This window comes from Boeremia exigua, assembly GCF_020726555.1.
Source record: "Boeremia exigua strain MPI-SDFR-AT-0100 chromosome Unknown C7974scaffold_10, whole genome shotgun sequence".
Classification (NCBI taxonomy): domain Eukaryota; kingdom Fungi; phylum Ascomycota; class Dothideomycetes; order Pleosporales; family Didymellaceae; genus Boeremia; species Boeremia exigua.
In genome coordinates, this window is record NW_025763527.1 from 558,960 (window position 1) to 570,474 (window position 11,515).

The 11,515-nt window shown below is 57.6% G+C and overlaps 4 protein-coding genes across 4 annotated transcripts; 3 read left to right on the plus strand and 1 right to left on the minus strand.

The window, feature by feature from the left end:
* Positions 1 to 3,737: 3,737 nt before the first annotated feature.
* Positions 3,738 to 6,365, plus strand: C7974DRAFT_400490 (heterokaryon incompatibility protein). Its single transcript, XM_046142510.1, has 2 exons — positions 3,738 to 4,247; positions 4,301 to 6,365. The coding sequence occupies exons 1-2, from the start codon at positions 3,854 to 3,856 to the stop codon at positions 5,908 to 5,910; spliced, it is 2,004 nt and encodes a 667-aa protein (XP_045993902.1). The 5' UTR covers positions 3,738 to 3,853; the 3' UTR covers positions 5,911 to 6,365.
* A 140-nt stretch (positions 6,366 to 6,505) lies between these two features.
* Positions 6,506 to 7,352, plus strand: C7974DRAFT_440944 (uncharacterized protein; the record flags this gene model as incomplete). The annotated part of the gene is made up of 1 exon (XM_046145349.1): positions 6,506 to 7,352. Exon 1 carries the CDS (start codon positions 6,549 to 6,551, stop codon positions 7,350 to 7,352), a length of 804 nt encoding a protein of 267 aa, XP_045993903.1. The 5' UTR covers positions 6,506 to 6,548.
* An 805-nt stretch (positions 7,353 to 8,157) lies between these two features.
* Positions 8,158 to 9,863, minus strand: C7974DRAFT_400493 (DNA polymerase III, clamp loader complex, gamma/delta/delta subunit). The gene has a single exon (XM_046142511.1). It carries the CDS (start codon positions 9,840 to 9,842, stop codon positions 8,223 to 8,225), a length of 1,620 nt encoding a protein of 539 aa, XP_045993904.1. The 5' UTR covers positions 9,843 to 9,863; the 3' UTR covers positions 8,158 to 8,222.
* C7974DRAFT_400494 (pyridoxal phosphate-dependent transferase) lies at positions 9,864 to 11,474 on the plus strand. The gene has a single exon (XM_046142512.1). It carries the CDS (start codon positions 10,044 to 10,046, stop codon positions 11,436 to 11,438), a length of 1,395 nt encoding a protein of 464 aa, XP_045993905.1. The 5' UTR covers positions 9,864 to 10,043; the 3' UTR covers positions 11,439 to 11,474.
* Positions 11,475 to 11,515: the final 41 nt, after the last annotated feature.

An 11,515-nucleotide genomic window follows, 5' to 3' on the forward strand; every position in this document is an offset into this window, starting at 1 on the left:
ACAGCAAATTGCACCTCCTGGCGCGCTGGCCCGCGAGCACTCTCCCGCTGCGCGCCTGGAAACCATGCCTGCGGGACCGTGGCATGTGGACGTGTATGTGTCTGCGCCGCCGCCGGCCTGCTCGACGTCGACCGTGTCTGATTGCCTGCTCGCCCGCGCCGGCCAACCAGCGCCCGCAGCCGGCGTGCTCTGTTGACGCCGACGCCCTGATGGGCTCCAAACTCTATCGTGTTTGGCGCGGGTCTGTCATCGGAACGAACATGGCGATTCGGCACCGTTCGTCCCATGTTCGTGTCGGCTCCACCCACGCCTGGCCCTGCCGCCTTGTCCAGAAAGGACACATTCGCCTTTAAATTTAAGCTCCGCACCCACCAGCCATGCGCCATGGATGAAACAGTGTTCCTGGACTGACAGCGCGGTTTGCAAAGTTCGCGCGCTGAATCAGCCGGCAGTGCGACCATCGATGTTACCGCTGGGCCAGAGTCAGGGAGGCGCCCTCACCACAACAGGTCGGCCACCACGACCCGAGTTTTCCTGTGAGATCATCGCGCCGCCAGCGACATTTCTCCGTGGCGCAGCCGTCGTTGATCCTGCCTGGACCCCAAAGGTGGAGGCGCTTCTGACGGGCGCGGTCCCAGCCACCTGAAATCAGAGTTCTGCTTCTGAACTCTGCCCTGCACAGAAACGGAGACGCAGCACGCTGCCAGCGCTGCCAGGCTTCACTGCAGCTGCGCGCCGGCCTCGAGCCTGCCCGACGTGTCGCAGGAACATGACAGAGACTGTACTATGGATGCTGCACTGCATGCTCTGATCTTACGGCGCTGCGGTGCTGACGCTGTGCAGCAGACGGCTCGCCGCAGCCCACCCAGGCAGGTTGCACCGGCTGAGCGCACGAGGAGCGCCGGGACGTGATGGGCGATGGCTGATCTTCTCCACACAGCCCAGCAAAGCTCTCGGTCGTCTATTTAGCGTCGGCTTGGCGCCGTCCAGGATGTGCGAGCACTGTGACGCAGTCGTCCCGCGGCAGAGACTCGTGTCACCACCCCATTCCAACCCTGCTAAACAGCCCGTCATTTGCTGCATGAGCGTGCAGCCGCGACTGTGTGCTACCCACGCTTGCAGCTACGTACCTGGCTTCTGGCGGTTGCATTCGTCCACTCCAAGTCTGAACCATGGTCGGCCACGGCTACACCAAGCCCCCCTGCCCCTCTGGTGCCTCACCGTGACCGGCTTTGTGAGCGACACACATCTGTCGATGCCGCATTGGGCAATGGCTTGAGGAGGCGGCGTTTTACCGAAAACACGTCCCGCCCACACCGCCGCCGCTGCCACAAAGAATCTGGGCGTTAGGGTCCCTTTTGGAACCGCAGCCACGTGAGTGGCCTTCCGCCACATCACCGGTGGGGGCAGGGGTCTGCGCGTCATCGGCAAAGTAACCGGAAAGGGTCGCATTGATATGTTTGAGAGGCGGTCGTGAAGTAGTAACGATCAAACCCATCGAACCGTCTGTTAGATCTGCCAGCGATCCGTGACGCTCAGTGACTGCGCTGATTCAGGGTGATCGTTCTGGTTGACATGCTCGACTCAGGCATGATGCCATGGAGCACGTCTCCGTCAATAGACGGCAGCGTGCATTAGGCCGAAACACACCATCGTCGCTTTCGCATCAAGGCAACCACAACAATGCCACAGTACTGGGCATCAAGGCTTCTTTCAAGGACCGAACCTAGTCTACAGTGGTTGACACCGTGATGCTGCCGGTCTTCAAATAAATGAGTCTCCCCTGGGCTGCGCAGAATGTCTGGACCCTGGATTGTCTCATGGCAGATCGGCCCATGCAAGGCTTTGTGATGCACCACGACCGATGCATTCCATCCCCATGAGCAAGTTCCTGCCGCGTGTTGCAGGAAACAAATGTCCCGCGACACAACACATGCCAGATCAGACATGCCCGACGTTCAGCCTCGTCTTGGCGCATTTCAAGTCGGGCAGTGGCTGACGAGCAGCCGGCTGGAACTCTTGGCATGTCCGCACCCACCCAGTTTTAAGATTTGGCGCCGCCACATCGTGTTCCGCAGCCTTTTCCACAAAGGCTCAAACACATTGCCTGGGCTTAGAAGGCCTGGGCGATTGCAGCGGCGCCAGTACTTTTGTTGCAAGATCGGAGCACCAGTACACATGCACGCCGGTCAACGACTGCTTGTGTTTAACCACACACGCACGTCGCATTGATTGCATATACCTATATCAGGACACCTGCAGTGACACAGCATCCCAATGCTTGTGCTGACCCGCCTAGCGATACGTCGTGCTCCGGGGACGGCCATTTTCGCCTACATTATATGCAGTGACCGTTTCGTCTGCAGCTCTGTGTCGAGGCTCCCTATCCGCGACATTTCCGAGCCCGCCTGCAGCCTGCTACTGCGGCCGATCGGGCCCCGCGTGGAGACCGCCAGAGGCACCGTTGGCTGACAGGTCGCGCATGACGAGAGCAAGTCGCTCCGTCGCGACCATCACCAAGCTTGCAACCTGGCCCGCATGGGCTGACGCAACGCCTTGATTCCCACCACCATCTTGATATCATCGAGGTCTGGCGGCCGCGCGAGTGCCCTTGACCGATCGGCATGTGCAGCCCGAGAGTGGTGACTCGTCGGTCGGTTGTGCTGCGAGGAACGGGAGCCCGCGTCTGCATGGCCCCAGCTGCATTCCCGATCTTCCCCGCCCTTGCCTGCTGGTCGCACAACTGCCCCGTATCTCCACCGCAAGTGCCCTCCGCTAACCACCAAACGGAGCTTTGCAAGTCACCTGGCTATTGGCTGTTACTTCCGCTCATACGAGATAACCCACGCTTCCCGCGGCGACGCGTGGTGATGCGGGGTTGGGATCTCGCTGTGGTCGCAATGGATGAGAATGCGATAGATGACGCGCTCTGCACTGGCTTAGATATGGGCGGGCTGTTGGTTGCTCCCGAGGTCAAGCGTTCTAGCTTGTCGCGCCCGGTCTTAGTATGCGAGATGAGGCTATCGTTAGTAATGAGGGGGGACGTCACTTGATGTCGACTACGTCGGGGTCTACACATTCAGGTGGCTTTTGTGTTGATTTGACAGATCTTGCATAATTCGTTCATGGTCAGTTGCAGTTACTGGTTAATCGATCTGACGATAATCATGGCGCAAGCATCGGCGCTTTTACGGCAAGACCTCACGAGCATCCGGGCGTGAGCTTATAATGTGCGAGATGATGCTTGAAAGCTGCATGGGTGTTGCCATTTCTGTGAGCAGCGCTGCAGGATGTGCCAATCTGGCCCAATTGGGTAGTCTTGCAGTCTTGTAGTACTTCGTAGAGCGGCTTTCAATCAAAGCTATTGGCTCGAAAAATACAACGCTGTTACAAGTGAGCGCAAGTACATACTAGTGCAGTACAAGGAAGTTGTTCCTCATATTCTAGTGGCATACCACCGGAAGAGGCTGAGATTCTGCACTTTAAATATGTTGTGTACTGTCGCAGCACGAACAAAGGCCTACCTGTAGGACCTGACTAGACGTATGTACTAGTGTGTATATATTCCGCCTCTGCCAACACAGCTACAAAGAATGCAGTACATTCACCCGTTGCCAGCCGATTTCAAAATGATATTGGGGCACGCAGTCATGCCTGCTTTGGGCATCAGGCTGAGGCAACCACGGTGAGTCCTTGATAGCGGGGCACTTCAATCTTTCTTCTCAACCGACTTCCTCACCTCGACACCTACCACTCTCCGCTTATTTCACTGTCCACTTCTATAACTGCCCGCCTATAGAACGCTTCGTTCTCATATCGTGGTTCGCTTCACTCCTCTTGAGTTCATTTCGCCATGCTCTGTGATGTGTGCAGGAAAATCGGCTTGGCTGTTGACGGGAAGGCTGAGCCCATCACAAATTGCGAAATGATGCCTCATCATCTGACGTGGAGCACCCTACGGCGATCTAATTTTCTTGGCTGTTATGTTTGTAATCAGGTCTGGGAGTCTCTCGATATCGACAAACAGCAATGCATTTCTAACTCGGCTGAATGGACTTGCAACGGAGACAGTCCGCCAACAGATCTGATCAGCCATGGAACTTACTCTGATCACGATCAGAGCGATGTGACCTATGCTCTCTGGTTCTTTTATTCGGATTCGCGGCATCTTGAACTGCACGTGCGTATTTGTCGTGTTTCTGATTTCGAGGAAACAGAGTGCGTACTCGCCGTTCGCCCAGTTGAAGGTAGCTCCAAAACTTTGTTAGAAACGCTGTTTATCTGAGGCTGATAGTGGCAGAGATCTCGCCGGCCAATGTTACGCCAGAGTTGTCCGACAACACTAGGTCAACGGCGACGTTGTCTCTTGCGAGAGGTTGGGTGCGAGATTGTATGACTAACCATAGCGCATGCAAGAAAGCCGGCGGGGCCAAGAGTTGGTACCCAAGTCGTCTTCTTGACTGCAGTACCAGCGATGGCCCTGAAGCATACTGTCGATTAATCGAAACTCTCGATGCTGATATACAAGGGCCCTACATGACTCTCAGTCACTGTTGGGGAGATGCGGATTGCCTAAAGTTGACCACTGAGAATCATGCCCAAATGAAGAGATTCATGCCGCTGCCAAACTTGCCTCAACTATATCAAGACGCAGTCCTGGTCACACGAACTTTTGGCGTCCGATATTTGTGGATAGACTCCTTATGCATTGTACAGGAGGGAGATCAGCTCAAAGACTGGTTCCAGCAGGTCAAAATTATGGATCAGATCTATCTAAACTCCTTGTGCAACATATCCGCAGCAAACGCACCGAATGGCCATTGTACCATGTTCTCTTCACGGCGTCCGGAACTCGTCTGCCCGCCTACCAGTATCCTAAACGTAGATGGTGTTGTGGGCTCCTACCTCATTGAGGCAAACACTATATGGCATACACAAGTTTCTCAAGCGTTGATTAACACAAGAGGCTGGGTACTCCAAGAACGACTCCTCTCTCCACGGGTCTTGTACTTCGGCGACAGCCAGGTTCTCTGGGAGTGTAACGAGAAAGCTGCTGCAGAGATATACCCCGAAAAACTACCTTTCACCGATGATATTGATACTGCATCTCCAAAATCCCTGCCAACCTCGGACTCAGAGGTAGCAGCCTGGGATTCGATAGTTTTTGCCTACTCGAGGTGCCAGCTTTCGTTTCCCCATGATAAGTTCACTGCTCTATCCGCTGTTGCAAAACACATGAGACTCAGACGCCGAGATGAGTACGTTGTGGGAATGTGGCGTCGGACTCTGGGATATGAGCTACTTTGGAAGACTCTCCCCTCAGAATATGTTAACACAAGACCCGACGAATATCGAGCTCCAAGCTGGTCATGGACGTCTCTGGATGGCTTTGTATACCCAGGATGGGTACCTAATCCTCCCCCCATAACGTCGCCATTCAACATCATGGATCTGGAGATACAATACGTGACAGATGATAATACTGGCCCCGTACGAAGTGGCTCGATGCGTCTACTTGGTGCATTGAGGAAAGTTATGCTTGTGTGTAAGCATGACGAATCAGTTCAAAGCAGCTACAAAAACAGGGAGCTGTGTATTCGAGGAGGTCAAAGCGAAATCTTGTCGGAAGCGTCCCGTGTATTGCTCGACCCTCCACAGAGAGATTCTGAGTGGCAGGATACTCCACCAACGACACTGTACTGTGTTCGCGCAAGTCGTGAGACGGACTTAAACTTCAACACGTTGCTCTTTGAGGTGGTGGATAGAGAGAAAGGAGTCTATCGGCGCGCCGGTGTCGCCCGTATTCAGAAAGAGGAGGTATGGGAGCTACAACAGTGTCGCGAAGACGACGGGTCCCTGTTTCCATGCGAAGAATACAAGGACGGAAAGTACTTGATAAAGGTCATCTGAGCAGCACTTTGCGAACTGACAACGGCGGAGGGAAATGAGAGCGGACACAGGTTATTTCCACGAGCACACCGATGATAACTGGCATCAGATGCTGCTTAGAGCGAACCAAGTTGGATCTCTTTGGATCTGGTTACATTCAAATATTCCTTCATGCAGAATCAGTTATTGTCGTTGCTCTCTACGGTCAAGTCAGTCACAAAGTTTCTTGACTGACTGTTACAAGTCTATCGCAGACTGGATTTGAACGTTGGGCTATCATCGAAAGTGGAAATTCGCTTGAATTTGTCCTCGCTACGCTATTTAGTTGTAAGGTTACCAAATGAGAACGAAATCGAGCAAAGGAAAAGCCGTTATTGTTTGACAGCGGTTCAAAATCTTGCATGGTTTGGCCCCAGCCTCACAAATATGCACATACTTATGTTCGTGGTCTCCCGCCAGCGTTCTTCACTATACCATGGCTTGTATGCTGCTCCTTTGCGCTCGTCGAGCATTCACTGACATTGACAAAGACCGACACATCCTGAGCAGCTCACTCACTTTCACGCCGCGACACAAAGAACAGTGAAACGGCGTGTTTGCTACTGCGGTCCCCAACCAATATATAAGCGGGACCTCGATCACCTGTGACCTAGCTCTACATGTCAGCACAGTCAACTCCAGAGCAGATACTGGAAAGCCACCGACAGGCCATAGCCGATGATATGTTCGACCCAGACAGCATGGATGGGCTACTTACACCGGTTCACACGCCAGAGACGCTCGAACAAGACGACGAGTTCGACTACCTTTTTAACGATCCAGACGAAGAGCAGCACCAAGGTCACGAGCCGGGAGGCGATACACCAACATCTCAGGTGAACAGCATCGACGCAGTCCCACCCATCAACGCACCACCGAACACGACAGGCACCAAGCGGAAGCACGAAGACGACGACACTACCGACCTCCCTCACTCCGCCAACACCAACACCACCCAAGCCGCACCCCTACCCCCTCCCCCATCACCCCAGCACCAAGCCCTCCCGCCTCCATCCGCCCCAGCCCCACCACCAATGTCCAACGCCCCCCCCTCCTACGCCCCCATAAAAACCCGCCCGCGCACCCGCCCCCGCGCCCCCGCCGCAAAGAAACAACCGCGAAACCCCCCTCCCCCGCTCCCCTCCCCGACGCCCTCCAACGACGCGCTCCCCGACTCGGACCCCGCGAAATTGTGGTGCGTATGCCGGCAGCCGGCGCGGGGGCGCATGATCGCGTGTGATGCGCCGGGGTGCCGGGTTGAGTGGTTTCATTTTGGGTGTGTGGGGTTGAGGGGGGGGAGGGGGAGGGGGAGGGGAAAGGTGAAGGGGGAGTGGGTTTGTGGGTTGCATCGGGGGGAGAGGGGGGAGGGTGGTGGGAAGGGGAGTGGGGGGAAGGGGGTGAAGAGGAGGAAGGGTGGGGAGTGAGTGGTGGTGGGGAGGAAGAGGGTGGAGGGTGGAGGGTGGAGTGGTGTGTGAAGGGTCGGGATGGGGATGCTGAGGCGGAGATGGAGCAGGTGGGATGGGAGAGGAAGTCCGGGGGTCGAGATCGGGACGCAGGTTCACGACAGCGTGCACTCAATGTAACCACCCAGACTTGATAGCAACAACTACCTTCCACCGTCTACCACCCGTTCACATCCCTTTCTTCTCTTAATCACCCAAGTAGCATCCACCCACCTCCATCCACCGCTCCACCCCAGAAGCCACAGTCACCAAACCAAACCAAACCAAACCACACCCATCAGCCACGACCTCGCCGCAGACAATCTCCCACTCCTCACTCAACACCCCCCGCAATCAAGGTCCTAGATCACAAACAACCCCGCCCGTCCCTCACAGCCCACCCCCCTGTTCATCCAAACCAGGCCGATAATACCGCGCCGGCGTCCTAATAACGCGATGCAGCAGCACGTGTCCCAGCACCGAGCTGACGAGGAAGAAGGCCACGACGGCGAGCGTTTGCGTGTCGAACATGGCGGTGGGATCTGGGGACAAGAATATGCTGTGGTTGAGGGGTGGTGGTGGTGGTGGGTGCTTGGGTGGGTGTTTGGTGCTTGTGCAGGTGTTTGGTGCTGGGTCGGGCGTAGGGGTTGGAGACGATGGGCAGGGGTGGGTTGGGGGTGTCAGACGGGGCGCCTCGTTGCTAGGGGTTGGGGGGTGGGTGTCAGCTCTAGGCTGGGGTAGGAAAGCGGGGTGGGGAGGTGTGCGGGCTGTGATGGCTAGCAACTCGTGGTTTCACAGATCAAGATTCACAGATCAAAATTGACACAGACGCTGTGTACTGTGAAGACCCGTTCATTCCAGCACAGGACTAGTAGGTATCCTATCATCCACCTCGGGCCTCAACTCCCCGTCGTCCTCGTCCTCGTCCGCCGTCACTTCCGCCTCGAGATCCGGATCGCGCTTGCTCCCGAAATCGCTCGTGTCCAGGAACGTCCGCCCGCGCAGCGCCTCGGGCAGATACTCCTGCTTGACCCTCCCGTGCAGATAGTCCGGGTTGTACTTGTACCCGTCGCCGTAGCCCATGTCCTTCATGAGGCGCGTGGGCGCATTACGGATGTGCTTCGGGATGGGCAGCGCAGCGACGCCCGGCTCGGCCAGACTATCCAGGGCCGCGTGCAAGCCGCGGTAGACGCGCGTGCTCTTCTTCGCGAAGCTCAGCGCGACAACGCAGTGCGCGAGGTTGATGCGGCACTCGGGCATGCCGATCTTCTCGCACGCGTCGTAGGTGGCGGTCGCGAGGCCCAGCATGGTGTTGTCGGCTATCCCGACGTCTTCGCTGGCGACGACCAGCAGGCGGCGTGCGATGTAGCGCGGGTCCTCGCCCGACTGCAGCATGCGCGCGAGATAGTAGAGGGCGGCGTCGGCGTCGGAGCCGCGGATGGATTTGTGCAGGGCCGAGATGGTGTCGTAGTGCTGGTCGCCTGCTCTGTCATAGACTAAGGTTTTGGTGAGGGATTGCTGGATCTTCTCCTTGGTCATGCCGGGGTTCTTGGACAGGTTGATGGCTAGATCGAGCAGATTGAGCGCGGTGCGGGCGTCACCGTCGGAGAAGCGGGCGAAGTAGGTCAGCATGGCGTCGTCGAGGAGGGGCGAGGTGGTGGACGTCGTGGCCACTGCGCGCTGCAGGATGCGCAGGAGGTCTTCCTCGCGCAGGTCGTCGAGGGTGAATGTTCTGCATCTGCTGAGGAGCGCGGAGATGACCTTGAAGGACGGGTTCTCGGTGGTCGCCGCTATCAAGGTGATGGTCCCAGACTCGACAGGACCGAGGAAGGCGTCTTGCTGGGTCTTCGAAAAGCGGTGCAGCTCGTCGCAGAAGACAATGGTCTTGCGGCCAGTCAACTGCAAGTCTCTGGCAGCCTCGTTGAAGATCTTGCGGACTTCTTCCAGCTTCGTGCTTGTGCTGTTGATTTCGACGAAGCGTGCGTTGGCTGTGTTGGCGATGAGACGGGCGATGGTTGTCTTTCCCGTGCCCGGCCGTCCCCAGAGCACCATCGATGGCAGCCGTCCCTCTTCGACCATGCCCCGCAGGATACCCCCGGGCCCGACCAGATCCTGCCCGCACACATCATCAAGGGAGGTCGGGCGCATGCGCTCAGCCAGCGGCATGGCATCTTCGACAGCTTTCAGGCGGCGCTGTCGCTTCACCGCGGCCAGTGACTCGCCATTCTTTCCATCCTCGTTCGCGTCGTCATGTGACCTCTTGGGTGGTGTCTTCGCTCGGTCGACGCGCGGTGCAGCAGCTGGCGGCGGTGACGGCGATGGCGGTCGCTGGCGCTGGGTGGCCGTGAAGAAGCTGTGCGGCTGTGCTTTCACGTGTTCATTCTCGGCGAGGTGGTCCTTGCAGTTGCTGTCGAGGTGCTCGTTGATTTTGCTGTCGAGGACGGATTTCTGGCAGATGGGGCAGTCCAACATGGTCAATGGCGAATGTTGAGGCCCGTCGCGTAACATTCCACGCGCCGCCCGTCGCGCCGCCGGTGTCGGCCATAGCTTCGGCCACAACGTCGGCTGCGGCAAATGACGGCATTGGCTGCATGCACGACGAGCACGCAATGAATCTAAGCAGCGGTCTGCGGTCTGACTCCGAGCAAGTCCTGGACGAGCGTGTAGACTGACATGAGGGGCATCGCAACTGCAGCTTCAAGACTCACGACATCCAGCCCCGCGCTCCTCCGAGCTCCCACCTGCCCCACCACCGTCCCCCGCCTCTGCCTCCGCACCATGTCCGCAACCACGCGCCGCGAAGACCCCTTCAAGCCCGCCGCCCGCGTCGCCGGCCAGAAGCAGGATGTGTGGACCATTGTCAACGAGGCGGCCGCGGCCTCGCCCATCAAGCCCATCGTGAACATGGGCCAGGGCTTCTTCGGCTACAACCCGCCGCAGTTCGTGCTCGATGCCGCCAAATCCGCCCTCGACCAGGTCGACTGCAACCAGTACTCGCCCACCAAGGGGCGCCCGCGGCTAAAGAAGGCCATTGCGGACGCCTACTCGCCCTTCTTCGGCCGCGAGATCAACCCCGAGACCGAGGTGACCATCACAACGGGCGCGAACGAGGGCATGCTGAGCGCCTTCATGGGCTTCCTGGAGAAGGACGACGAGGTCATCGTCTTCGAGCCGTTCTTCGACCAGTACATCTCCAACATCGAGATGCCCGGCGGCAAGGTCGTGTACGTGCCCATGCACCCGCCCAAGGACGGCGCCACAAAGACGACCTCCGCCGCCGAGTGGAGCCTCGACATTAAGGAACTGGAAGCCGCCATCACCCCCAAGACGCGCATGATCGTCCTCAACTCGCCGCACAACCCCATCGGCAAGGTCTTCTCAAAGGAGGAACTCACTGCCATCGGCGACCTGTGTGTAAAACACAACATCATCATCCTCAGCGACGAGGTCTACGACCGCCTGTACTACGTACCCTTCACGCGCGTCGCCACGCTCTCGCCCGAGATCGCCCGCCTGACCCTGACCGTCGGCTCCGGCGGCAAGAACTTCTACGCGACCGGCTGGCGCGTCGGCTGGCTGATCGGGCCGGAGCACCTGATCAAGTACGTGTCGGCAGCGCACACGCGCATCTGCTACAGCAGCGTCTCGCCCTTGCAGGAAGCCACCGCCATCGGCTTTGAGCAGGCCGACGCGCACAATTTCTGGGACGAGAGCAAGGCCGAGATGAAAGCCAAGATCGACAAGTTCACCGCCGTCTTCAAGGAGCTGGATCTCCCTTACTCGGACCCCGAGGGCGGCTACTTTGTCCTCGTCAACATGAGCAAGGTCAAGCTGCCAGAGGGCTACGAGTTCCCGCCCCATGTGGCCGAGCGCCCGCGCGACTTCAAGCTCTCGTGGTTCCTGATCAAGGAGGTGGGCGTGGCGGCGATTCCGCCGACCGAGTTCTTCACCCCCGAGAACGCGCATATTGTGGAGGATTGGCTGCGGTTTGCGGTGTGCAAGAATGACGATGTGCTGGAGACGGCCATGGAGAGGCTGAGGGGGCTGAAGAAGTATATCCAGGAGTAGACAAGGTAAAAAGAAGAATTTAGCGAGTGAAGTCAATATGGTTCTTGTGTGTTGGTTCTTGTTCTTTGACACTCCTG